General features: G+C 41.7%; 1 protein-coding gene across 1 annotated transcript in view; it reads left to right on the top strand.

Annotated features, from left to right (window-relative positions):
* negr1 (neuronal growth regulator 1) overlaps positions 1-25,697 on the top strand; it is a 176,166-nt gene that overhangs the window by 108,695 nt on the left and 41,774 nt on the right. Inside the window, exons 5-6 of the mRNA XM_053499534.1 lie at positions 9,036-9,156; positions 14,283-14,434. Coding sequence (XP_053355509.1) covers positions 9,036-9,156; positions 14,283-14,434 — 273 coding nt within the window. The remainder of the gene's footprint in view (positions 1-9,035; positions 9,157-14,282; positions 14,435-25,697) is intronic.

Genomic DNA, 25,697 nt, shown 5'->3' with positions numbered 1-25,697 from the left:
TTTTTCACTAAAACCAAGTTGCAAAGTTACTTAACAGAGTTTTAAAGTTTTGCAACATAAACAGTTTTCTGAGATTATCAAGATTATTAAACCATATAAACAAAGTTTTCTAGGAGAAACAAATTTCTTAGTTTTATATATTTTCATAAACAAGTTTAAAATTGTCTGCATTTCTGTAATCGTTATCGAATGATCTATAAGTGTCCTTGTCATGCCTGTATGTATTTCTAATGTCTGCTGCTTGTATGTAAGTAACAGCTGGAGTGTTGACATGTTCACACGTCTATCTGAGGGTCACATCATTTTTGTGCATACTGTAAATTTTAAATTGCTTAATCACCAAACCCTTGCAGCACACTTAGCATTTATTTGTTCCCTTCCTCTACCCAGTGCCAATGCTATTTCCAGCTTCTCCATCTGGCAGAACTTTATGAACTTGCTACAGTTGTTTACAGTTGCTCTCTCTCCTGTTCTGGATCCTGTAAATGACTCCGATTATTGTTTTTTTTTTATTTTTTTTTTATGTTTTTGCACTGCTGTATTGCATTAGCTAATCCTGTCGCGTGCTGCCAAAAGTGATGACGCCTTAAAAGTAGAGATATAATTTAATCAGGGAACTTGAGCGATGCATTTGCATTTAAAACAGAATTACTTCTCTTCATGTCTTGGATTTGTAGAAATGGATTTCGCTTTCTTTTTAAAAGACTACAGAATTGTACGCAAATATATAATCCCTTTTTTGTGATACTGTATAATCTCTATTAAGTATGCTCTTTATGTGAGTCTTATACAGCAGCTCGATGTCTTCCTCTCCATGCTTTCAGTGTTATTTAGTACTGTAATTCTCAGGGTTCGAGTCTAAAGGAGGATTTCTGCTTCCTCTTCATGTAAAACTTTACAACCGGCAGGCAACAATGCACACACACACAAAAAAAGAAAAATCAGCAAAAGAAATGGTGTAGAGTCGGCACTCAGTCTCAGCGTGGAAGCCTGATATGATCTTCAGCCATGAGATTTACTGGTCTGGACTGAAGACTGAAGATTAAGCTTCTACTATGTGGCACAATTACTGTATATAAGTCTTGTTTTAGTTTCAGCCCTGATTACCCTGACAAGAAAAAATATTCCAAACCTTTTAGAGTCGCCTTGTTTCCTGGTTACTTGTAAAAAATATGTGCACCCTTTATTCTTATCCATTTCTTCTGTCCTACTATTTAATTTGCCGAGTTCATTTCTGATATTATATTAACCCGCATGGATGTTGGATTGTTGACTCTAATTGGTCAGAAGGTGTTGATTTATAAACATTAATTACTTACTAATCGACTGTTTCTAGCTGCTGTAATATAAGTGAGAACAGGATCCACTATAAATGGATAATAATTCATCTTTAAACATATACAATAAAAATCTGTCCGACTTTGAGATCCTTTATCTCCTTCTCTTATAGTAAGATTTGACTTTTTAATTCATTTTAATTTTTTAGACATTAAATAAATCCCTGATACAGGTTAACCCTTAACCAAGTGATGAACTACATTTAGTAAGTTATGTAGGATTTGTATATTTTTTAAATATTTAAAAGTGCTTTTGACTTTTTAAAAAATAAAAAATTTCATGACCCTCGATAGGTGAGGAACCATACCCCTTTATTCCCAAATTTTTAATTATTGTCATTTGTATGTTGCAAGGTCAGGGTGGGTGAAGTTGCCATTTTTGTGTGATATAGGACCAGTCAAAAGTTTGCCTCCCCCCTCCAATTCCATGATCTTTCCTGACTTTTATTTAGTTCTACACTGTAAAACATTTAGATTTGTGTATTTGGCGGGCGGTTCTTATCCAGAGAGACTTACATTATCTCATTATTATACATCTGAGCAGATAAGGGTTAAGGGCCTTTGGGTTTGAACCTGGGACCTTCTGAACCCTAATCCAATGCCTCAACCACTGAGCCACTTGTTGATATTGAGATGTATATCTGCTACTTCTGCTCTGTAAAGCTTCATAACGGCTTTAATCTGAGGTTCTGGTTGTTAATTGGTGATTTCTGAGGCTGGTGACTCTACATGAACGTCTCCTCTGCAGCAGAGCTCAGTTTTGGTCTTGTTCTCCTGGGAAGGTCTTCATGAGAGACAGGTTCATCATGGAGCTTGATGGGTTTTACAAACGCACTCGACACGGCACTGCATAACTACCTCATGCTATATGTTTCTTTTATATAAGAGCATGTAGATGAGATCTACTCCCTGGTCTTCCTTCCTCATGTTCTCTCTTCACACTTTTTTAATCCGAACACCGAGCTGAAACCTCAGACCCCGGCAACGTAAACAGATTTAGCCCGTCTGTTAGGGTGATAAATATTTCGACTCCACTTGCAGTCAAAATGTCACCTAATGTGCCAAATGTTTGAGGTAAACAAGGGCCGCTATTTCCGCTCCCCAATGAGGGGTGACTTTCAGAGAGCGGAGTTCTCCAGGCCACGTCTAGTCCGCCCGCTTTCGCCGTAATCACAACAGCGAGCAGTATCTAGTGAAGAATTTAGGCCACTGCTTAATTCATTACCGGAGTAAACACAGGGGCCTCCTGCACTACATGCCACTTTGACTCAATAGACATTCTCGCCTGGGTTCCTTCTGCAGGCGGATAGAGGTGCTGACACTTTGGATGCCTTTTAGAGGACGTGTTTAGACGCTGTTTCTCATCTTCCTGTTGTAGGAAAATAATCAACAATGCAACAGTGATGTGATGGAGGCTGAGTTACTCTTCAGAAAGGATTTCCCAACAATTATGTTTTTCTTTTTCCTGTGGATTACAGAACGAGGCTTTTTATCCATCTTAATAACATTTATTGTTGCTGAATTTCTCTTTCAGAAGCCATACGCAGCGGTTCTTTCACCAGCCTCTCTTTCACTCGTTCTGATGAAGTTAATTAAATAAAAATCAAAAAGTTGCAAGAAGTTGTAAAAGTGCAATCTCATTTGTCCTGAGAGTATTGAAAAACCACCCCCTCCCCCATTCTTGACTGTTATTCAACTTAGAGAGTCGAAGAGAACAATTTTAACACCGGTGTGTTTCGACCAATCGGTGAAGTGCGCTGTTTCTAGCTCCGCCCACACATTTCTTTTTTATACCCGGGAGTTTTTCAAAACTAAAATGAGTAACGACTTAAACGCATTAACCATTTGAAAAGGAGACGGTCGAGTTGACGAAGCTTAACGATTAGCACATTCGAGCTCAGTGCTCGCTGAAGGGAAGTGCTCTCATGCGCAACGGTGTCACCGTACAGTATACCTTACAGATTCTTTAACTCCTCCAGCGCGCGCACACACACACACACACACACCTTACATGCGTTTTTTAATGCCTTTGCTTGCTGATACCACCCTGAGCACAAAAGGTCTTGCTATTAATATTTGGTGTTAAAATAGTTTTATCAGGTTACTTGTGTGTTATAGCAAAAGATTGTTGTTCCTCCTCCTGAGAGTTTGCACACAGCCCAGTTTGCAAGCTGTGTTTCTTTCATTATTAATTCTAAAAATAAAATAAACTAGCCAGATTGCTGTCATTTTCTTGTCATCTGTTCATTAGAGCGACAACGTATGCTCGGCTTACGTCTCATAATATCACGTCGTATGGAAGGTTGGTATCGGAGCAGATTCATGACTATGCGTGAAAAATAACAGATACCCGCTAGAAGTATCAGCCACGGTACATCCCTTGTGGATGTTAACATTTCTCCTCGAACAGCTTGATGCGTTGCTGATACCGCTGTATATTCTCCTCCCATAATGCATCTCTATTATCCGAATGCTCTCAGGACTGTTTTAAACGGGCTTTTTCGCACTGATACCAGGCGTCACTTGTCACAAATTACAAAGAGCACAAACTTCCAACACGTATCGCAAAACTTCATCCACGCCGCGCGTCATCTTCCGTCCGGCGATTGTCCCCGAAGAGCACGCGGAGAAGACAATAATGAAAATAATCTGTTTATAAACCGCACGCGCGGAGGCTTGAGAGGAGCCGGGGAAACATCCAGGCACTCCTATTGTGAAGTAAGACGTCTCTTTAAGTGCTCCACGGTAGTGCTGTACAGTAGCGTGGAGCGATGTTCATTTTTCTTAAAAGAAAAAAAAAAAAAACGCCTCGGATTTCTCTGCATTGCATCGTTATTGCGTCGTGTTGCATTATGCGCTACATTTCACACACCTTTATGTTACTGTGTGCAACGGCTTCATCTGTCAGTCCCGACACCACAAACGCTCCGAAATTCATGTTATGGACTTCACTTTAATTTCCTAATCTCTGCATCATGAGTATTAAATGTCTATTTACTTTCAGCACTGTTTAGCGGTGATGAAACGCTCGACTGTTGAGTGTTTAATGCCGCCTCCTTAAATCTCTCCTTATTTACAGCGAGTAAGTGCAGAAAATCACTTAAACAAGATATGGTTGTTCAGGTTCACAACTGCTAAACTGGAAACACTTCTAAGGATCTGATGGTACAAAACAAGCGCATATACAAACGCACACACGCGTTTTCATAAGACACAATTAGTGCTAAATGCTAATGCTCATAGGGCTGCATAAATTCTACATAAGCCCCTTATGACATCTGACATACAGCCTGTCCACAGGGACATTTACAGTATGGATGCTTTTAACAGTCATAAATTCTGGTTGAATTAGACATAGATTGTTGCATGCATCCTATGCATGCTGTATGCATGTTGACATTAGGTTGTTATAATGCTTAACAAGCCTATTGTGAATCAAACTTTTGTTTATGCTATTGCTTTGTAGCTCCTTTTGGTATATCCTGGCATAGTTATGGCTGTAATATGTATATCAATACTTCCATAATGTAACTTGTCCTAACATTGACATTAGGTTGTTATAACACTTGCAAAATGACATATGATTTCATAACTATTTCTGGTACTGTACATCCTATATTCATTTTTCTGGGATTTCTATGCAGTAAATACCTGCACAAAACATATCTGTCAAATACTGCTTAGGTTGATATTAGCTTGTTATAATGCTTTACAGGTACAGTATATCCTCTTTAAAATGTTATGGCATCTGGCCATAATAGCTACTTCTTTTATATCCTAACATAAGGGTTAAGGGTATTACATTTATATCAGTACTTACACATAATATAGCTGCCATAAATACTGTTTAGGTTGTCATTAGGTGGTTATAATGCTTTATAGGCATAGCAGCTCCAAATGTGACATCTGGTTTTGTAGCTACATCTGGCAAATCTTGTAATATTTATGGTTATAACATGTGTATGAATATTTACACATAATGTACCTGTCATAAATACTGCTATAAGCTGTCATTAGGTTGTTATAATGGTTAACATGCATGACATTGAGAATCACGATTATGTTTATGCTGTTTTGTTAACATCTGATTTCATAGCTATTTCTGATATATCTTATATCCATATTAATATGTATTACATGTACAGTATATGTTTATCAGTATTTATGCATAATGTGGCTGTTATAAATACTGCTTAAGGTTGACATTAGGTTGTTATAACACTTTACAAGCTTATTGTGGTTCAAATTACTTTTTTGGACTGTGAAAATAGGTGTACATTTGCTATACCATCACATATTTATGCATATAAGACATTTGCGAATGCTTAGACATATTACAGCTGACATGAAAACGACTTTAGGTTTAAGGTTATGTTATAACAACTTACACCTTACGCCTTACACATCGGGGTATATGTCATGACAACTGATTTCGTAACTCAGTGTTATATATACGGGGATATAATTTATTAATCTTTATAAGATTTTTATGAACACTTACTTATAATGTAGCTCTCATAAATACTGTAATAGGGTGCCATAAGGTTATTATAACACTTTCAGTGCCAATCCAGGTTTAAATCAGTGTACCTCCAGCTTATCCTTAACATGCTGTAGAAATATTTCTAATGGCCCATTGGAACAGGTGTCATCCGTCATAAACACTGCTTTAAGTTGGCATTGGCTGTAGTTCGTCTTGATGTAATGTCGTTCTAGGATTGGCTGTAGTTGACATAAAGGTGTTGATCTAGGTTCATGCATCGTGACAGCTGATTTTGTAACTCAGTGCTAAAATAAAAGATCCATGCTTACAGGTCAGTATGAAGTATCTTCTAGCACCAGCTTGTATCATACAGTATGGCTGAAGTGTTGCATCAGCACGATGATGAAATGGAAGAAATCAACCTGTATGATGAGCTGCTGCATGTTGAAATGAAGCTTTCGTAAATGTCTATGTAGGTTTATGTCAGTTATTAGCAGGACCAGGTTAGCTGGAGCCCTTTTCACCCTACACTTAGATAAAACTGTGTAGAGAGAGTTCAGAAATAAATAGTCGGAACACACCTCCATGACTCGCAGGTGATTTTCAAACGCTCGGTCGTCTGGAATATAAATGCACCCGACTGAAATTCAGACATTGCAAGCAATTTAACGCTAGCCAGTAAGACATAACTTGGATCTCTCGCTCTCTCTCTTTCTCCCTTTCTCTCTCACTCTCTCTCTCTTTTTTTCCTGTCTTTCTCTCTACCGCTCTCTTCGCTGAAGACTCTAGAATCACACCGGTTATTTTGAGTTCTTCTGTATATCTAATATTATCTTTTTAAGTCTATTCAGTATTTGTCATCTTCGGGATTTGCGTTACCTGAATGTCATCATCGAGCTAATGTTCTCTCTCTCTCTCTCTCTCTCTCTCTCTTAGCATCAGTGTGACTGTATCTGAGGACTGATAATGTAACTTGGTGTACTTCTGTCATCTCGTGCTTATTGCTGTAAATATTTGGCATTAGGTCGTTATAGTCTTTTCCAGATTGATTTATAAATAATCATCTTCCTACATGAACATTTCTGAAGGCTCGCTACAGCAGTCTATTACACCATGTGTTATTGTTGACATATGTTTTTTATAGCACTGTTTAAAGTCGACATAAGGTTGTTTTAGCATGTTATAGTTGAAATATTGTTGTTATAATACTTGTTATAGTTGACGTAAGGCTGTAAAAGCATGTTATAGTTGATGTAAGGTTGTTATAGCGCTATTTATGGTTCACATACTGTAAGGTTGTTATAGCACTATCTGTAATTGACGTCAGGTTGGTATGGCAGTTTTTACACAGTAGTTGACGTAAGGTTGTTATAGCACATTATAATTGACATATGGTCACTATAGCACGTGTTATTGTTGACATAAGGTTGTTAAAACACTATATTTGATGTAGCATGTTATAGCTGACATAATTGTTAATAAAGTTGCCCAAAGGTTGTTATAATGTAGCAGTTGTTATAGTTGATCAAACTGGCAATACAGACAGCTACATAAGCCTTTCATAAGATTTAACGTACCGTATGTATTAAACAGGCTATCACATAAGGTGTGGTTTCTGTTGTAGTTACATACGGTTGTTATAACGCTGGTTATAATTGACACAAGGTTGTTATAGCATTTTCAGGTCGATCTATGTTAAAGCACCTTGCATGCACCTTCATAAGCACTTCCTGTATTCTGACATGTATTATACCTTACAGGAGCAGACGTCAACTGGGATAAATGTTTGAGGTTAGACGCTTTCGGTTGACGTCAGGCTGCAATAACACGTGAATTCTTTCTGTCCGGGCCGTCTGAGGATGTAACGTTTATAAAATCTGTTCATCATTTTTATCTGTTTATTTATATCCAACAGAAAAAAAGAAATAAAAACATGTTTATAATGAAGGCGTTAAAAGGTGTCATTTTCGCCTGTTGCTTGAACACACAGGAATGATTTCGTGTCGGCTCGTGACCCTGTTATCATCTCTCTCTCTCTCTCTCTCTCTCTCTCTCAGGCAGATTGGAACAAATAAAAGGGCCCGTACTTACACATGGCTCTCTCACGACAGAACAGCCATTTGCACATTGTTTGAGAACGTGAAACAACCTTCATTTCATTTCATTCCCGCACAACCTGCCCATGCTGTTCAGCCTTTAAATGTCCGTTAAGCAATTTATCAACACGCAGCTCGCTTCCTTTCTCCGGCCCAGGGGAGAGCTGGCATTTCTCAGCATCGTGCTAATAACGTTTCCTTTGCTTTGACCACTGCAGCTTCTTTTTTTTCCCTTTCCTATTAGTGTGCATATTATTTTCTGTTAAGAGGTGATTACGGGATAAAGAAACGTTTCTAAAATCTGTTTTTGTAGGGACGTGTGCAGAATTATTCACGAAAAGGGGTTTTAGGGAATTGCATACGTGCATACACCAAAATGTGGTGTCCAGGTCACGTGTGGGAATGATTTTGCACGCTCCCAGAAGCACTCCTTCACACTGGCGTGTGTCCTCAAGGAAAAAACCTCCATAGATCTGATAACCTGGTGGTTCAGTACATTCAGCTGACTTCAGTTTATTTCCCCATAACGTTACTGAGTCTAGACCTGAGTAACTGATCAACCCCAGATCATAACACTGTCTCCACAGGCTTGTACAGTGGACACTATGCATGATGGGAGCATCGCTTCATGTCCTTCCCTTCTCACCCTGACACGCCCATCACTCTGGGATAGGGTCAGTCTGGACTCATCCGGTCACATGACCTTTTTTCCATCGCTCCAAAGTCCAGTCTTTATCCTCTCTAGCAACCTGAACATTTTTTTTTCTAACAAGTGGTTTTCTTATGCGCCGTATTACCGCCGTATTATTATTGCGTCCTTAACATTTCAAATAACGCACCTGGAACAGGGTTTAAATGGAAAAATGTTAATTTATCATGTTCTATTGCTTATTCTTAATCTCAGTAGATTTGACCTCCAAGGGTGCGAACCTAAGAGACGGACGGAAAGGGTCCTCTATAATGCATAAGGATCTCCAGTTGTCTTTTTATTCTCTCCATGCAGTGCCTCATTAGATATTAATATTAATACGTGGTGACAATTATAGGGAAGTCAGTACAAATGGGGCTGATTTTCATGTCCTAATAGCACAAACGTGTTTTTCTTTTTTGTCTCTCCAGTTCCACCTTCTATTCATGAGATGAAGAGTCACGGGGTCCGACCCGGTTACATGGCGCTGCTGCGGTGCGAGGCGGCCGCCGTCCCCACTCCGGCTTTCGAGTGGTACAAAGGAGAGAAGAGGTAAGAGGGAAAACAAACAGTTTTAATAAAAAGCCTGGTGTTTTATCTCCTGTTTGTTTGTCGTTCGTATATTAACTTGTCATGCGTTATCATGCGTTGTGACTGAGGGTGTCAGCAGGCCTGTCGTGTAATATACACATTCCTCAGTAAATATTCAGGCCATATGACAGGATGAGAAATGTTCCTCTCTTAAAGCTTCATGGAAACATGGGATTCAATCTCTCCCTCTCTCTCTCTCTCTCTTTCTCTCTCTCTCTCTCTCTCTCTCTCGTCTCACTCTCCTGTCTCACTCTCTCTCTCTCTTTTATTATTTTTTTTTGTTTGAATATTCATAATCACTATTCATACTCTCGAGTCTCAGGAGCTCTCGGTATGCGTCCCTGCACATCTAAAATTCAATCAGATTATTTCTAGCTCATGGCGCTTATCGTTAAGGTAAAATCCGCGCCCGGCTTCTCCATCCCTCTCTGCCCTTCCTGCTACAGAGGGATCCGTATAGCATAAGGCTTAACCTTGCATTTTAATTAAATGTTTGCATAACCTCAGTGGCAGCGTGGCGCGTTCGCAGTTTACGCGTCAATCAGCGTCGGGCTCAAGTGGTGGTTCTTGAATTTAAATACCAAATTACCCCATTACCCGTCATTTACCCACTCTTTTTGAGTACGATCTGAATCAGCAGTTCACAGTGCGCTAATTGTAATTATAGGCTTCACTCAATTTATTCAAATTGCCAAGGAGGCGTATTTGGCTTTTTCTTCGGGAGTTTGCCTAATTTAAGACTTTACGTTGGTTATGCTCCCAGAGCCATTAGCTTGTTTTCCTGCTCTCTCATCAATCCATATGACAGATAGACAGACAGACACTTCATTATTTAATGGTGCAGATAGAGCGCAGTGCAAAAGTTTGTACACGCTATGATTTTTGAATAAAGTAGAGAAATCCACAGTGTCGGATGACAAGCCCGCATGTTACCGAAATAAAATAAATAATAACTCCCCCTCTGCACCCGGCTTTGCCAAAGGTGCTGTATGTCAGGGTGGAGTTATGGATGTACATGTGTATGAGAGAGACGGAGAGACGGGGGAGATAGGATCCGAAAGCCGCACAGAGGATATAAATCAGGTTTTAAGGGTAAAAATATAAGCGTGAAGATTACCAGCGAATATTCATATCACATTCAGGAAGACGGAGACGTGATGACGTCTCACACAGACGGTTTTCGGATCGATCATGAGTTTATTTAGACTTTATTCTGCTCGTTTATGTTCATGTACGAGTTTCTTAAAACCTCCGAAAACATGCTAAGTGGATTGACTGCTTTGAGCTACCTCTAGGTGTGAATGTTTGTCTGTTTGTGTGTGAGTGTGTGTGTGTGACCAGGATAAAGTGCTTGCTAATAATAAGTAAAATTAATTCATAAAAGGGGTGTGTTTAAGAGGGGAGGGGGGGGGGTGAATACTTTTATACTGCACACAATTTATTTAATTTTTTTATTTTTGGCCCATCTATGACAATAAACTTAAAACACATGCACGCACTTAATGTCTCGTTTCTGTAAATTAAAATCCGTTCATCTTCCATATTTTGCCCTGAGGGTGCACAAACTTTCGCACTGCATAATGAATAAATGCACCGATAATGAATTGTTTGTTTCTCGTCCCGGTACACATTAACTGCACTCATTATTATTCGAGTTTCATTTCGTTTACATTAGCGACAGAGTTACAAAGTTTTGCTAATGATGTACAAAGCTCTGGCGGATCGCGCTAATCTTCCCAAGCGGTGGAACCATCGCTGTCTTTCTACAAGTTTTAATTCATATATCTAAAAAAATAATAATTGGGGAGGGGCAAAACTTTGTCTCTCATGCCAATCACAGCCGCCACAGCTGACCATCAGTGTATGTAGAAGAGGGTGGATAGCGCTTGCTTTAACATGTGCTATGTTATATAATGTACCTTTAAAAAAACATTGAGACGCAGATTGTGTAAGTTCCCCTTGGGCCGTCCAGACATCCTTGTGGTGTCTAGGGTTGTGGCTCCACAAGACCTCTGGGACGTGCTGTGGTGCCTGGCACCAGGAAGTTGGCAGAGGGTCATTTGGGTGCTGTGGGTTGTGGGGCGGGGTCTCCATGGATCAGACTTGTTTGTTTGGTGTGTTCCATGGGTGTGGGATCAGATGAGGATCTGGAGAGTTTGGACCCCATATGCAGCAGGCTGTGGTGCACTACTGAGTGTTCTGGTGCCTTTCTATTGCAGCCAGTGTTGCCTTATGTCCTGCAATTTGTGCTGCATTGGCTCTTCTGTAGGATCGGATCAGACGGACCGGTCTTTGGTCCCCTCGGGTGTCCATGAGCCTGTCACAAGTTTACTGGTCCTTAAGTGATGATCAAGGTTATCCGATTCACCTTGTGATAGTGTTATGGCTGATCGTTGTATAAGATTGAGGATTATTTCATACTTTTTCCGTTTTTTTTACTCTAAGATCTTTCTTCAAATTTGAAATAATGTTGTTTTGTTTTTTTGAGGAGAGGTACATGAGCCCTGATTGATCACGTCAAATTTGAGCAGCTTACTTGCAGGTCATGGTGAGCCAGCAGCGCTTACATCCTTGTGAAGTTTAGGTCCTTGTTAAACCTTTTGCTAACATTTTAACAAATCTCAGCAGGAGAGCAAACAACAGCTGCTCGGAGATTTGCTTGACATAAGGTCAGGCGCGTCTCCTCGGCTCCGAGACCAACACGGATACTCCATCAATTCAGACGCGGTTAGGGATCCAGAGCTCCCGTCCTCCCCACGTCTCACCTTAGTTTCTGAGCTTGTCAGACATGCAACCCGTGTGCAACGCCGATGACAAGGAGCTCTCTCGTCGCATGGGTGGCATTTGCAGACTCTTAATGTTTGCACGTGGGCGCGGTTCGTTTGCAGCGCGCTCGCAAAATATTAGCTTATCGCGCTGTCACGTGTCATTAAGGAGCCGTGATTGTGAATGTTAACGACGTGAGGTTTTGATCAGGAGTCTGTGCGAAACGCTCAGGTCCATATGGAGGGCAGGAGAGAAGTTAACTGATGGCATCGATTTCATCGGGGTGTTTTTCACAGCCATGTCGATTAGCATTGACGTCTCTGAGTGCTATACGGCTAACGGACTTAAAAAGCTGCAGCGAAAGGCAGCTCCTGAATGTGGGTCATGTCCTCTTTACAGTCTCGAGGGAATAAGTAATATCAGAACAGCAGAAAAAAAGAAGAGAGAGGAAAAAAGAGATAAATTCTTTTTTTTTCAGACCAAGTACAAATGGCTACGAGACGAGTACATGAAATACCTGCTGTTATTTTCACTCACCTAGCGTTGTCTCGAGATGTTTTTTTTTTCTCACCTAGCGAGTGTTAGCTGCTGTTGAACGCTGTAGGAACACGCTCTCATTCCTCCTTGTTATTTTTTTTATGTTTTTTTTTTTTTTTACCGAGAACAGTTTGCGCTCTGTTTTGCTTTATTGTGATTATTAATCAGAAAAACCAAAAACACAAACAACAAATTTATTATTCATCATAAAATACAATATATATATTTTTTTTATAGCAACTTTATACTGTTAGGAAAACGAAAATATTTTATAAAGATAAAAGATTGACTATGTGTGATAAGTTAAAATATTTATTTTGTGTTACATTCATTCTGGCAAGTTCATTTATTTTTATTCTTGAAAGAAATATTTATGTACAATAAAAATATCTTTTGGATGTTTTGAACAGAGTTAAATATTTAGTTTTTAAGCATAAAATAGGAGTTATAATGTATGATATTTATTTAGCACCATTATTTTTCCTCATTTTTAAGAGGGGTGCCAATAATAATGGAGTTACTGTATACATATTAATTTATCATGCATATATCAAGGAAATGTGTTTATTTTATTCCTTAATCCATGCATCATCATAGGTGAGCTAAAATCATAAAATCGGATTTAAGCCACGCCCTCTTCTTTTCTATTGGCTCAGAACACCACTGGTCATCAACTCATAGGCTGAAGTTCAGCTAAACCTGAAAAATAACCGCTTACTAACTCGAGACGTGTTTTCCGCCTGTTGCGATCTGACTGCTGCTGAACCGTGGCTTTCAGGCGTCTCCCATGTCGCCATGGCAACACACTAAAATCAGTACACGTGACAGCTAAACGATGGATCCTGTAAAGCAGAGGTGGACTCAGGGTCGTGTTAATATTTAATAAAGTTTCAACCTTCACACAAATCAAAGGTATTGACGTTCGGCTCAGCATCAGGAAGCCTCTGGAGAGCAAAGGCCACGACCCCGGCGTAATAAGCCATGTAAATTAAACACCGTCTCGCGCGGTAAGGCATACGACTGAATGATTAGCGGTTATTGAGACGACATCAGCGCAGTGTTTCTGTGCAGCTCGAAGCCTTCGGGATTCTTAAAACCTTAAGTAGGCTGGAATTACATTTTACATGATGACACCTTTGATTTATTATTTTACATTTTTTATCTTACTTTGGACTCTTATTTCCCTTCACAGTAAACAGACGCTAACTGTAGCTAACATTAGCTTGATTCTATAAAGCTTAATCTGGACCAAAAACAAGAGGTGAAAAAGAAAAAGACTCTGATGCGTAATAGAGATCAATTCAGTTATGAATCACGATTCTTTTGTGTGCTGATTCATGTATCGCCTCACTGACTCCGAAATCTATTTTGAAATGATTTATTACTTCTATAACAGAGAGGCACCGGTCGATCAGCCAGTGACCGGAAAAACGTCGCCGTCTCTGTATAATCCTACAGGTGCCGCATTCCAAACTATCAGAAACTCTAAAAAAAATAATAACTTTGGAGATTCATCACTAAGTCGCACTAGAGACTCCTTCTGCACAGGTACTGTATATATATTCTTTGGATCGGCAATCACATGCGTGTGATTCTTCTGCAGTGGCTACCGTACAAGGCCCCATGAATGGGCTGTTACTATGGAAACGGACTAGATTAGAATGAGGGCATTGATATAAACCTGCGCGACTGCTGTTTCACAGAAATAATCAACACCTTTAGCTCTGGCCCAATCAGAATCCTCGCTTATGTCAGCTTGAGTTTGTGTTTGTGTGTCTTTTCAGGCTCAGCAAGGGTCAAGCAGGCATCGACATCAAGAACGCGAGCTCCAGGTCCATCCTCACAGTGAGTAACATCACTGAGGATCGCTATGGCAACTACACCTGCGTGGCTGTCAACAAGCTGGGAGCTGCCAACGCCACCGTGCCTCTGATTCGTAAGTAGCGAGCTAACAAGCCTCACAAAACCCCGTATCCTGCTGTCTGGCTCTCACTCGGCTCAGGGTCGCTTGTTTATTTTTTTTTTTTTTTTTTGGCAAAAAAAAAAAAAAAAAAAAAACCTCCATATTCATTATCACCTCTGGATGTTGTGTAGAGATGCTTGTGTATCAGGTAAGGATGTGTGTGTGTGTGTGCGTGTGGTGAAATTTTCTTTGATTCGAGCTTTCAGATTGCACAGGTAAAGCGAGATGGCTGAGAAGATGAACTCAGCCAGCTATGAGCAGAAAGATTTAAAGCAGGCCGATGGAAAGAGCCACTTGTAGTTTTAAATGAAGCACATCAAAGAGACGAGCGAGCCGGAGAAAGCTTTCCTGTCCTACTCAAGAAGCAGAGGCTGTGATGCGGGAAAAGCTCGAGAGAGAGAGGTAGAGGGAGAGAGAGAGAGAAAGAAAAGGCCAAAAGGCTGCTTCTTCCCCTTCTTCTTCCTCTCATCTCGTCTCGTCTCGTCTCGCCCAGTCCTCCCTCCTCATCTCAGCGCCTTTGTCCCCGAGCTGCTATGCTACTCTTTATCATGAACGCTAATGAAAAGAAAAGCCATCGCGCCGTCGTCCTAATGAGAAATGGCAAGCAATTCCTGCGTAACACACACTGCCACGTTTGTGCAAATTACAAATCCGAGAGGCAGCCATCATTACCTCAGACTAAATTGGTGCTATAATATCAGTCAATAAGTATCGATGGAGCCGACGTGGACGCAGACTTGCGTTATTATTTAATACGGCCTCGACACGGAGTCAGGGTTCGAGTTAAAGTCAAAGCTGTGTGCTGTGCTTAATGTTCCAGACACCGCAGAGGTCATGACCCCAGTGTGATGTAACATGTTTGTGGGGATGTAATGAGGTTTATACTCCTGTGTGTAATCAAGGGACGTTCAGCTACTGCAGAAACTGCGGCCACGCCCACTATTGACCACATGTTCTCATTTAATTAGGACTATTACGACCGCCTACCAGAAATATCCATGCACATGACTGACAACTCGCACCAGCTCTGAGGCCACACCCACTATGACTGAGACCAACTGAAACTCCTATAGAAATTGGGACCACTCCCACAAACTGTGACCACACCCACTATTAGCCTCTCCCATCAGCTGATATTTTTGACCACGCCCATTATAAGCAACTTCCACAAAACTGTGACCACACGCACTATTAACCACTCCCACAAAACTGTGACCACACCCACTTATAACCACTCCCACAAAACTGTGACCACACCTTTTATTAACCACTCCCATCAGCTCTTTATGAAAGTAACCACACCCACTATAACCACTTCCATCAGCACCTAATGAAAGTGACCACACCCACTATAACCACTCCCACAACTGTGACCGCACCCACTAATAACCACTCCCACAAAACTGTGACCACTCCTTTTATTAACCACTCCCATCAGCTCTTAATGAAAGTGACCACACCCACTATAACCACTCCCACAACTGTGACCACACCTACTATTAACCACTCCCACAAAACTGTGAGCACACCTTTAATTAACCACCTCCATTAGCGCTTAATAAAAGTGACCACACCCACTATAACCACTCACACAAATGAAGCCACACCCACTATTAACCACTTTCACCAGCTCTTACAAAAGCTTTGACCAAACCCACTATTATCCACTCACAAAATCTGTGACCACTCCCACTATTAACAGCTTCCAACAGATCTTATAGAAACTTTGGACACTCCCACTGGCTCTTACAAAAGAGTGACCATAACCACTATTAACCTCCCCCACCAGCTCTTGCAGAAACTATGACCACACCTACTGTTAATCACCCCCCCCCCCCACCTGCTGATAAAAGGTTTGACCACACCCACTATTAAACACTCTCACCACTCTTTTAGAAACTGGATGACACCCAGCCCTGAATCCATATAATTATTGACCACTCCCACCAAATCCTAGGGAAACTTTGATTACACCCACTATTGGCCACACCTCTTCTTTCTTTCTTTTCTTTTATCCTCAGTTCCCTACTACCTCGCTTACATTCTATTTTTCGTTATCTGTGTTTGCCATTTTTTTTGTATTTTTCTTTCCTTCTCTTTTTAATTCTCGCAGAATGAAGAGAACAGGGCAAATTGTCTCTCGTCCTCACCTACATGTCCTTTCAACAAGTTATCTGTGCGAGAAGTAGTGTCAGAGCACTCTGAATAAAGCTCCAGTGACTCAAATGAGAGGACACTCCATCCAATCCACCATGCTAATCAATCACACGCGGTTGTCACGGTTACCTTGCCATCGCCGTGGCCCTGGGAGCGCTGGATGCGGGCGTGGCGGTTACAGGGCAGGGACGTGAAAAGGAGCGATGAAATAGACGGTGAAATCGAACAGCTGCGAAGTGAATTTATTCGCATGAATGTCATTTTTGTGCAGTGGGGTCAGTCGCACTCTGAATAACTCTCTGGCATGTCGCATCTATCTTACCCCCCGCGAGCTCCGCCCCCATTTCTATTCCTGTTTCCACATCAATCATGCATCCGATTGGCCCTGACTGCAGTCATCTGCACTCAGCTGCCTTTTTTCACCCTCCAGCACGCCGTTACTCATAAAGGAGAGCTGCCAAGTCCTGATTGCACACCATTTATGTCCCAACAGTTCAGAGCAGCGTGCCGGACAAAAGGATTCATAATTCATTCAGAACCTCGTAAAGCTGAAACCGAGTCCGGTTTACATTCAGCGCGTCCTCTCCGTGTGTGTGTTAGTTTAGTTTAGTAGAATCTATCTATCTATCTATCTATCTATCTATCTATCTATCTATCTATCTATCTATCTATCTATCTATCGTACCTTTTTTTTTCCTTTGTTCAATCTTTCCAGCTTTTCTAAATATTCATTTCTTTCCTTTCTGCTTTTTTCTGCTTCAATAGTCTGCTTTTTTTATTTCTTCAGATTTTTTATTTAGTTTCCACATTGTCTTTTTTTACTTCCCTTTGCTTTAAACCAACCATCTCTCCTTTCTTTATTCTTCCCTTTTTCTTCATTTGAAACCTTATTTCTTCCTTTCTTCCTTTCTTTCTTTCTCCCTTTACTCACTCCCTCCCTCCATCCCTCCCTCAGGTGAAGCTGCTATTCTGCTATTCTGAGTTGAGTAGGACACAGGGCTGTAGACGTGTTGGTGTTGTGGAGATTGTTGATGTGTTGCGGTTTCAGACACTCACTCTCAGACAGAGATGATGAACAGCGGGCCGACAGATGCTCATCTCTCTCATTGATTCCTATCTCATATTGCAGTGTAGTGGTCTTGACGTAAAGCTATTTTGAAGGCTGGATTTCATTGACTGGAACTCCAGCAGAGATGCTACAGCTCACAGGGGGCCGGACTGCCTGAAAATGAAGTGGTGTGCTGTGCCCAGATGCTACTCTTCCCGTCCGGGCTATAAACACCTGGTGGTCAACATTAACGGGACGTAGTGATAGAACAGAACCTGGAGAAAGAGAGGCTTCAACTGATGAACCCTATGGTACAGAATCCGAATAAAAAAAATTTCAATTAGTAATGTTGACTCTGTTGCTGCTGAGGAGCATAAATGAGTCCTAAATACTCCTGCACATGACCTTCTGACCTTAACATCAACACTGGATGTTACACATTAGGAAAGTGATAAACTACACACATTCTGCCACTCTACCACTCCACCGCACTCTACCACTCCACAGCACTTTACCACTCCACAGCAGTCTAATACCCTACCACCCTCTACCACTCTATCACCCTTTATTACTTCACCGCACTCTACCACTTTACTCCAATGCACTACACCACTTCACAGCACTCTTCCACTTTACCACCCTCTACCACTCCATTGCCCTGTACAACTCCACCACCCTCTACCACTCTACCACCCTTTACTACTTCACCGCACTCTACCACTCCACTGCCCTGTACAACTCCACCACCCTCTACCACTCTACCACCCTTTACTACTTCACCGCACTCTACCACTTCACTGCACTCTACCACTCCACCACACTCTACCACTCCACAGCACTTTACCACTCTACCACCCCTACCACTCCAACACCCTCTACCACTTTATCACCCTTTACCACTCCAATGCCCTACACCACTTCACAGCACTTTTTCACTTTACCACCCTCTACCATATCACCCCCCTGTCACACACCACCGAACTCTACCACTTCTCCGCACTCTACCACTCCACAGCACTTTACCACTCTACCACCCTTTACCACCCTGTAACACTCTACCGCCCTTTACCACTCCACTGCACTCTGCCACTCCACTGTACTCTACCACTCTACCACCCTCTACCTCTCCACCACCCTCTACCACTCCACTGCACTCTACCACTTCACCGCACTCTACCACCCTCTACCACTCTACCGCCCTTCACCCCTCCACCACCCTCTACCACTCCACTCTACTAGTTCACTGCACTCTACCACTTTCTACCACCCTGTACCACTCTACCACCCTTCACCACTCTACCACCCCTACCACTCTACCACTCCACTGCACTCTACCACTTCACAGCTCTCTACCACTCCACAGCAATCTACCACCATACCACCCTCTACCACTCTATCACCCTTTACTACTCCAATGCACTACACCACTTCACAGCACTCTTCCACTTTACCACCCTCTACCACTCCACTGCCCTGTACAACTCCACCGCACTCTACCACTCCACCGAACTCTACCACTTCCCGCAACTTTACCACTCTACCACCCTTTACCACCCTGTAACACTTTACCACCCTCTACCTCTCCACCACCCTCTACCACTCCACTGCACTCTACCACTTCACCGCACTCTATCACCCTCTACCACTCTGTACCACTCTACCACCCTCTACCACTCTCTACCACTCCACTCTACCACTTCACCGCACTCTATCACCCTCTACCACTCTGTACCACTCTACCACCCTCTACCACTTCACTCCACTCTACCACTCTACCACCCCTACCACTCTACCACCCTCTACCACTCTCTACCACTCCACTCTACCACTTCACCGCACTCTATCACCCTCTACCACTCTGTACCACTCTACCACCCTCTACCACTCCACTCCACTCCACTCTACCACTCTACCACTCCTACCACTCTACCACCCTCTATTACTTTCTACCACTCTACCGCCCTTCACCCCTCCACCACCCTCTACCACTTCACTACACTCTACCACACTACTGTACTCTACCTACACTCCACCACACTCTACCACACTATTCTTTACTCTTTTGTCATATTCTAATACAACACTCTTCAAGTAATTTGCCAGCACCCAGCAGAAAAGACTCCTTTCTTATCTTTGCAATTTATGCCTCCATGAATTGTGTGGAAGCAGCACAATTTCTCAGCCTGCTGCTCTCTGTGGGGGAAAAAAAAACGATGTTATTTCCAGATGAGATACAATTCCGTGCTCTGTAATGTGTGTGTTTTTTTGTTTTTTTTTTGGCGCTTGCAAACAGATCGTCTGCATACACACCGAGCTGCTATTATACAATACAATGTAGCCTGGTTTATGATGCTTCACAATGAGGCCTGCTTTATTGGCGAATCTGTATTAATGGGGAGTGTGTAGTACTTATTTGTGTGTGTGTGTGTGTGTGTGTGTGTGTGTGTGTGTGTGTGTGTGTGTGTGTGTGAGAGAGAGAGAGAGAGAGATATTGTACATGGAGGCCTGTCCATCTGTATAGAAATATATCAGAATAATATTAGAAGATGTTTTTAAAGCAAGAGGGAAATTGAAATGTATATTTTTATGTATATTAAGCAGCAAATATAGATAAATATTGTAAAGTATTAACATAATCAATCCTCAATCCTATTTAATCATAACAAAATGCAATCAAGGTTTTATTTTTGTATACATTTCGAGTTCCTAACATAAAGATCTTCTCCAGAGATTTTCTGGTCGTTACAGAAAAGTCGCCTGTGTCATTTTTAATCCTGTATCTGGTCCAAATTTTTTTTTCTTGGCATTAGCTAAATACTGGTCCCTGATATCATGGTATTGATGCCATCTGTGGTTCATGTGTTGAGTGATGACGAGTATTGTGTTCTGGCGCTTCAAAACAAGTGAAATGAAAAATTGTGGACATTTAATTAAACAAGAAATTGCACTCCACTACATCATCATCAGCAGGCGTGAATCGAAGACGGTCACAAGAAAGTGTCTGAGATTTTCTATACAAATAGTACAAAAATTATGACAGAATACAAAATACGAGGGTGAGTCAGAATTCTCCATACTCTGGCTGTAGAATATTTTTTATTAACTTTTGGAAAAGACAAATACATATTTTATTTTCCATATACTCTCCTTATACTCTCAAGCTTTCGTACTCCTTCATTGAGAAGTGTTTATGGCTGAGCTGCGAGCCACGAATGCACCGCTGTCTTCAGTTCTTCATCAGAAGTAAATCTTCGGCCTCGTAGGGCTGCTTTCAGGAGACCAAACAGGTGGAAGTCTGTTGGAGTGAGATCAGGAGTGAGGACGCTTCAGAGTGTCGACAGTGTGGGCAGAAGTGTGCAGACCTGAATCGTCACGTGAGATCACGATGCCCTCAGGTATTAGTCGTCTGTGTTTAATCCGATGTGTAGTCCTCAGCTCTTTAATAAGTGTCTCACTGTAACGAGCTTGTTGATTGTTGAACCTTATTCCCGATAATCTTTCCTTGAGAATCCCAGAAAACTGTAAACGTTGATGAATTTTCCAGCTGATGGTTGACTTTTGAACTTTTGCTCGGTCGGTAATTAAGAATGTTTCCGTCCCATACTCTGTCGTTTACTCTCAGACTCGTAGTGATAATTCCGTGTCTCGTCACCGGTAATGATGCTTTTTAAGAAACTTTCACCTTCCTTAGAGCCACAGATTTTGTTCACAGATCTCCGAACGCTTCTGTTTATGCTCTTCCATGAGTTGTTTTGGCATTAGGTTCACCCTCAGACCACAAAAAAAAAAAAAAAGATAAAATCACTGCACGCTGCTCTTCTTTAGTGCAAATCACAAGTGGGGCATCCATTTTTGCTTGCACCGCAGTTACAAATGAACTGATGTAACACGTTCACACCTGCACACAGCAGCGACTGGGGAAACAGGAGCCTCGAACGGAGAGTGCTGATAAGAGCGTGGCCTACAGATCTTTTGATATGACCAGAGTGCGGATTAATATTGACTCACTCTTGTATTTCCAGACATATTCTTAGACATATGGATCTTCTACCCCAGGAGAGTCAAACTTAGCCCAGGACCTCAGTTTAGTCACTAGTAAAACATCAGTAACGTGTTTAAGCGTTATTATATAGTGCTAAATGAACCCGTTCTGTAACGGTCTGGTGTAAAGGCAAATGTGCTATTTTTAACAGTAAGTGTGTTTTATTTACCATGAAGTCCACTTTTTGGATGATAACCTACTGTTTACAGTTTTTCGTGCCAATTTCAGTCCTAAAACTATCAGAGCGACTTCAGTCATAATGCATCATAGCCAAACTTTCTGTTCAGTATCGAATCCAGTTTTTAAGTGGATCCGTCCTCAGCAGTCCACAACAAATGCAGTAAAAGCAGAACAAACCCTGGCAGCGCTTTATCAAGTCGGTGTCATTTGTTTCTGGTGAAGGAGATGAAGCTGGACGCAGACTTAGCGACGGTGCTCCTGAACAGCTCTGCAAACACATGCCGGCTTTCTGCAACAAATCAACTAGAAATGCTTTTTAATTACAAACGAAACGGAGAACGACAACAGTATAAATCATCATGAACTGAATAAATCAGTAATGAATAGAATAAATCATCATGAGCTGAATTTGAAAGTGTTCAATCAAGCGGCTGAATGGGCTGTGCTTTAGCTAGCAATGCTAACAAGAAAATAACGGCGCCCAGACTTTACACGAGTTTATTGCAAACACAAAACGACAGCAGTTTCACTCTTAATACATCAGCACATCATCAGATTTACGACAAGCTTATGTAATGTCACAACCTTTATTTCTGTCCAGAGTCAGCATTAATTTCTCTCCAGGATCTTGTATTGATGATGTTTGGGTTGGGCTTCTGTGAAACGCCTTCTCCAGCACCTCCCAAAGATTCTCAATGGGGTTCGAGTCGGACGGAGTTACGTCTGAAAGTTTTGTCCCATGCAGCCTCTTTCACAATTTGAATCTTGGCATCGTCACCTTGGAAAATGGCCGTGCAATCAGGGAAAGAAAAATCTCCATAGATGTGATGACCTGTAATGACACTTCGTACATTCAGGTTGTCAGCTGACGTAACATAACGTTGCTGAGTCTAGACCTGAGCAACTGATTAACCCCAGATCATAACACTGTCTCCAGAGGCTTGTACAGTGGACACTACTGTATGTATGATCGCTTCATGCACTGGATCCTCTGGGGAAGGTAAATCTGGGCACATCAGACCACATGTGCTGACTTCAACAGGTATTACATGAGTGTTGGTTTATTCTATGCAGTATAGCAGCGAGCTGGAGTACAAGCACAATTTTAATCTTTTAAATCTAAATTCAGCTCCAAATGTCCATCACTCTTACAAAGTGGATGTACCTAATAAACTGTCAACTCAGCCTATGTTTGTCTGCACTCTATTATACCATACCTCCTTATTATTCCCCAGCATTATGGAACTACCTTAAGGCTGTAAATCCGGAAAATGGAGCCAAGTATTTAAATCAATAAAACAGAATGGCTCGGTAAAGCAGTGTAGTGCGGCGCGTTCTCAGCGGAACCTCCAGCGCGCCCAGAGACCGATAAGGCAAAACCAAGCTCCATCTCTTAAACCACGCTTTATGATGGTGTTTATTTGCAGTCTGGAATTTTCCACTCTACACTTTTTCCTTTTTTTTCTTTTTACTGCCTCCTTCCCCTAATCATGTTTTACACCATCTTTTATGCAGTCTAATTCTGGCTCCGGTCTCGGGTTTTTTTTCCTCCAGACTGTGTTTATTTCAGTTAGTGTGAAGCTGTGCTCCTGCTGTACGCCTGCAAAACATGTACAGTACTTTTGATTAAAATAGCAGTTGTCCAACACACACACACACACACTCACACACACATGCACTGTTTCACTGAAAGCTCATTTTCATGTCAAGAGCCATCATTTAAAAATAACTCTTGAGATGACACTTTATGTAGGGTGTTACATGAGAAAACTGTACATGAGTGATGAACCAACAGGAAATACAGAAGTTATACGTCAACTTCTACATCGAGAACCTTGTAACCATAAAGGTCTTATCAGACAGTTCTGCGATTTTCAGAATCGATAATTGAATCATTCCGGTTTTCCCCTGATTTTATGTCTTACAGGGTGAAGTATCAAGAACATGACACTGAGAATTTGTTTTAAAAATTTCAAGCGATTCTTCTAAGCCAAGGGTGCCAATGCAATCTTGGCACAAAATGTCAAGAAGGCAAGAATGTCAGAAGCAACGTTCAGATGGTGCTGAAGCACTGCAAAAGGGAGATTCTCTGATTTCAAGATACTGAATGAATTATTAATTGACATTCTGTTGTGGGAAACGAATCAAGAAAGAATGGAAGGAATATAATCAGGAGGAAATGAAGAAGGAGGAGTAGGGGAAAAAGGAAAGGTTGTCAGTTGAATGAATTTAAGGTGGGTTTGGAAGGAAAGGAGGAGTATAAAATCTATAACTTAAGAGAGAAAGGAGAAGGTTTTTATAATCGTAATCTAGTTAAAATCTTGTGTTAAATATTGGAGGCCAGGGAGATTAAACCCCAAATTGGGAATGTTGGAGGCAGGGGAGATTAAACCCCAAATTGGGAATGTTGGAGTCTTGTTGGGAGATTAAACCCCAAGTTGGGAATGTTGGAGGCAGGGAAGATTAAACCCCAAGTTGGTAATCTTGGAGGCAGGGAAGATTAAACCCCAAATTTGTAATGTTGGAGGCAGGGGAGATTAAACCCCAAATTTGTAATGTTGGAGGCAGGGGAGATTAAACCCCAAATTTGTAATGTTGGAGGCAGGGGAGATTAAACCCCAAGTTTGGAATGTTAAGGGCAGGGGAGATTAAACCCCAAGTGGGGAAGGTTAAGGGCAGGGGAGATTAAACCCCAAGTTGGGAATGTTGAGGGCAGGGGAAATTAAACCCCAAGTTGGGAATGTTGGAGGCAGGGGAGATTAAACCCCAAGTTGCGAATGTTGGAGGCAGGGGAGATTTAACCCCAAGTTGGGAAAGTTGGAGTCTTGTTGGGAGATTAAACCCCAAGTTGGGAATGTTGGAGGCAGGGGAGATTAAACCCCAAGTTGCGAATGTTGGAGGCAGGGGAGATTAAACCCCAAATTGGGAAAGTTGGAGTCTTGTTGGGAGATTAAACCTCAAGTTGGGAATGTTGGAGGAAGGGGAGATTAAACCTTAAATTGGAATTGTGGGAGGCAGAGGAGATTAAACCCCAAGTTGGGAATGTTGAAGGCAGGGGAGATTAAACCCCAAATTGGGAATCTTAGGGCAGGGGAGATTAAACCCTAAATTGGAAATGTTGAAAGCAGGGGAGATTAAACCCCAAATTGGGAATGTTGGAGGCAGGGGAGATTAAACCCTTGGTTTGAAATGTTGGCGGCAGGGGAGTTTAAACCCCAAATTGGGAATGTTGGAGGTAGGGGAGATTAAACCCTAGGTTTGGAATGTTGGCGGCAGGGGAGATTAAACCCCAAGTTGGGAAAGTTGGAGTCTTGTTGGGAGATTAAACCTCAAGTTGGGAATGTTGGAGGCAGGGGAGATTAAACCCCAAGTTGGGAATGTTGAGGGCAGGAGAAATTAAACCCAAAGTTGGGAATGTTGGAGGCAGGGGAGATTAAACCCCAAGTTGAGAAAGTTGGAGTCTTGTTGGGAGATTAAACCTCAAATTGGGAATGTTGGAGGCAGGGGAGATTAAACCTCAAGTTGGGAATGTGGGAGGAAGGGAAGATTAAACCCCAAGTTGGGAATGTGGGAGGCAGGGGAGATAAAACCCCAAGTTGGGAATGTTGGAGGCAGGGGAGAATAAACCCCAAGTTTGGAATGTTGACGGCAGGGGAGATTAAATCCCAAGTTGGGAATGTTGGATTCTTGTTGCAAGATTAAACCTTAGGTTTGAAATGTTGGAGGCAGTTAAACTTGTGGTTGGGAATGTTGGGGAATCACAGAATAACCTCTAGGTTGGGAATATTTAAGGCAGTGGCAACTCCATG

This window comes from Clarias gariepinus, chromosome 6 (genome assembly GCF_024256425.1).
Source record: "Clarias gariepinus isolate MV-2021 ecotype Netherlands chromosome 6, CGAR_prim_01v2, whole genome shotgun sequence".
NCBI classification, from domain to species: Eukaryota; Metazoa; Chordata; class Actinopteri; order Siluriformes; family Clariidae; genus Clarias; species Clarias gariepinus.
Note: the sequence above shows the minus strand (reverse complement) of the source record. Positions and strands in the feature narration are given on the sequence as shown.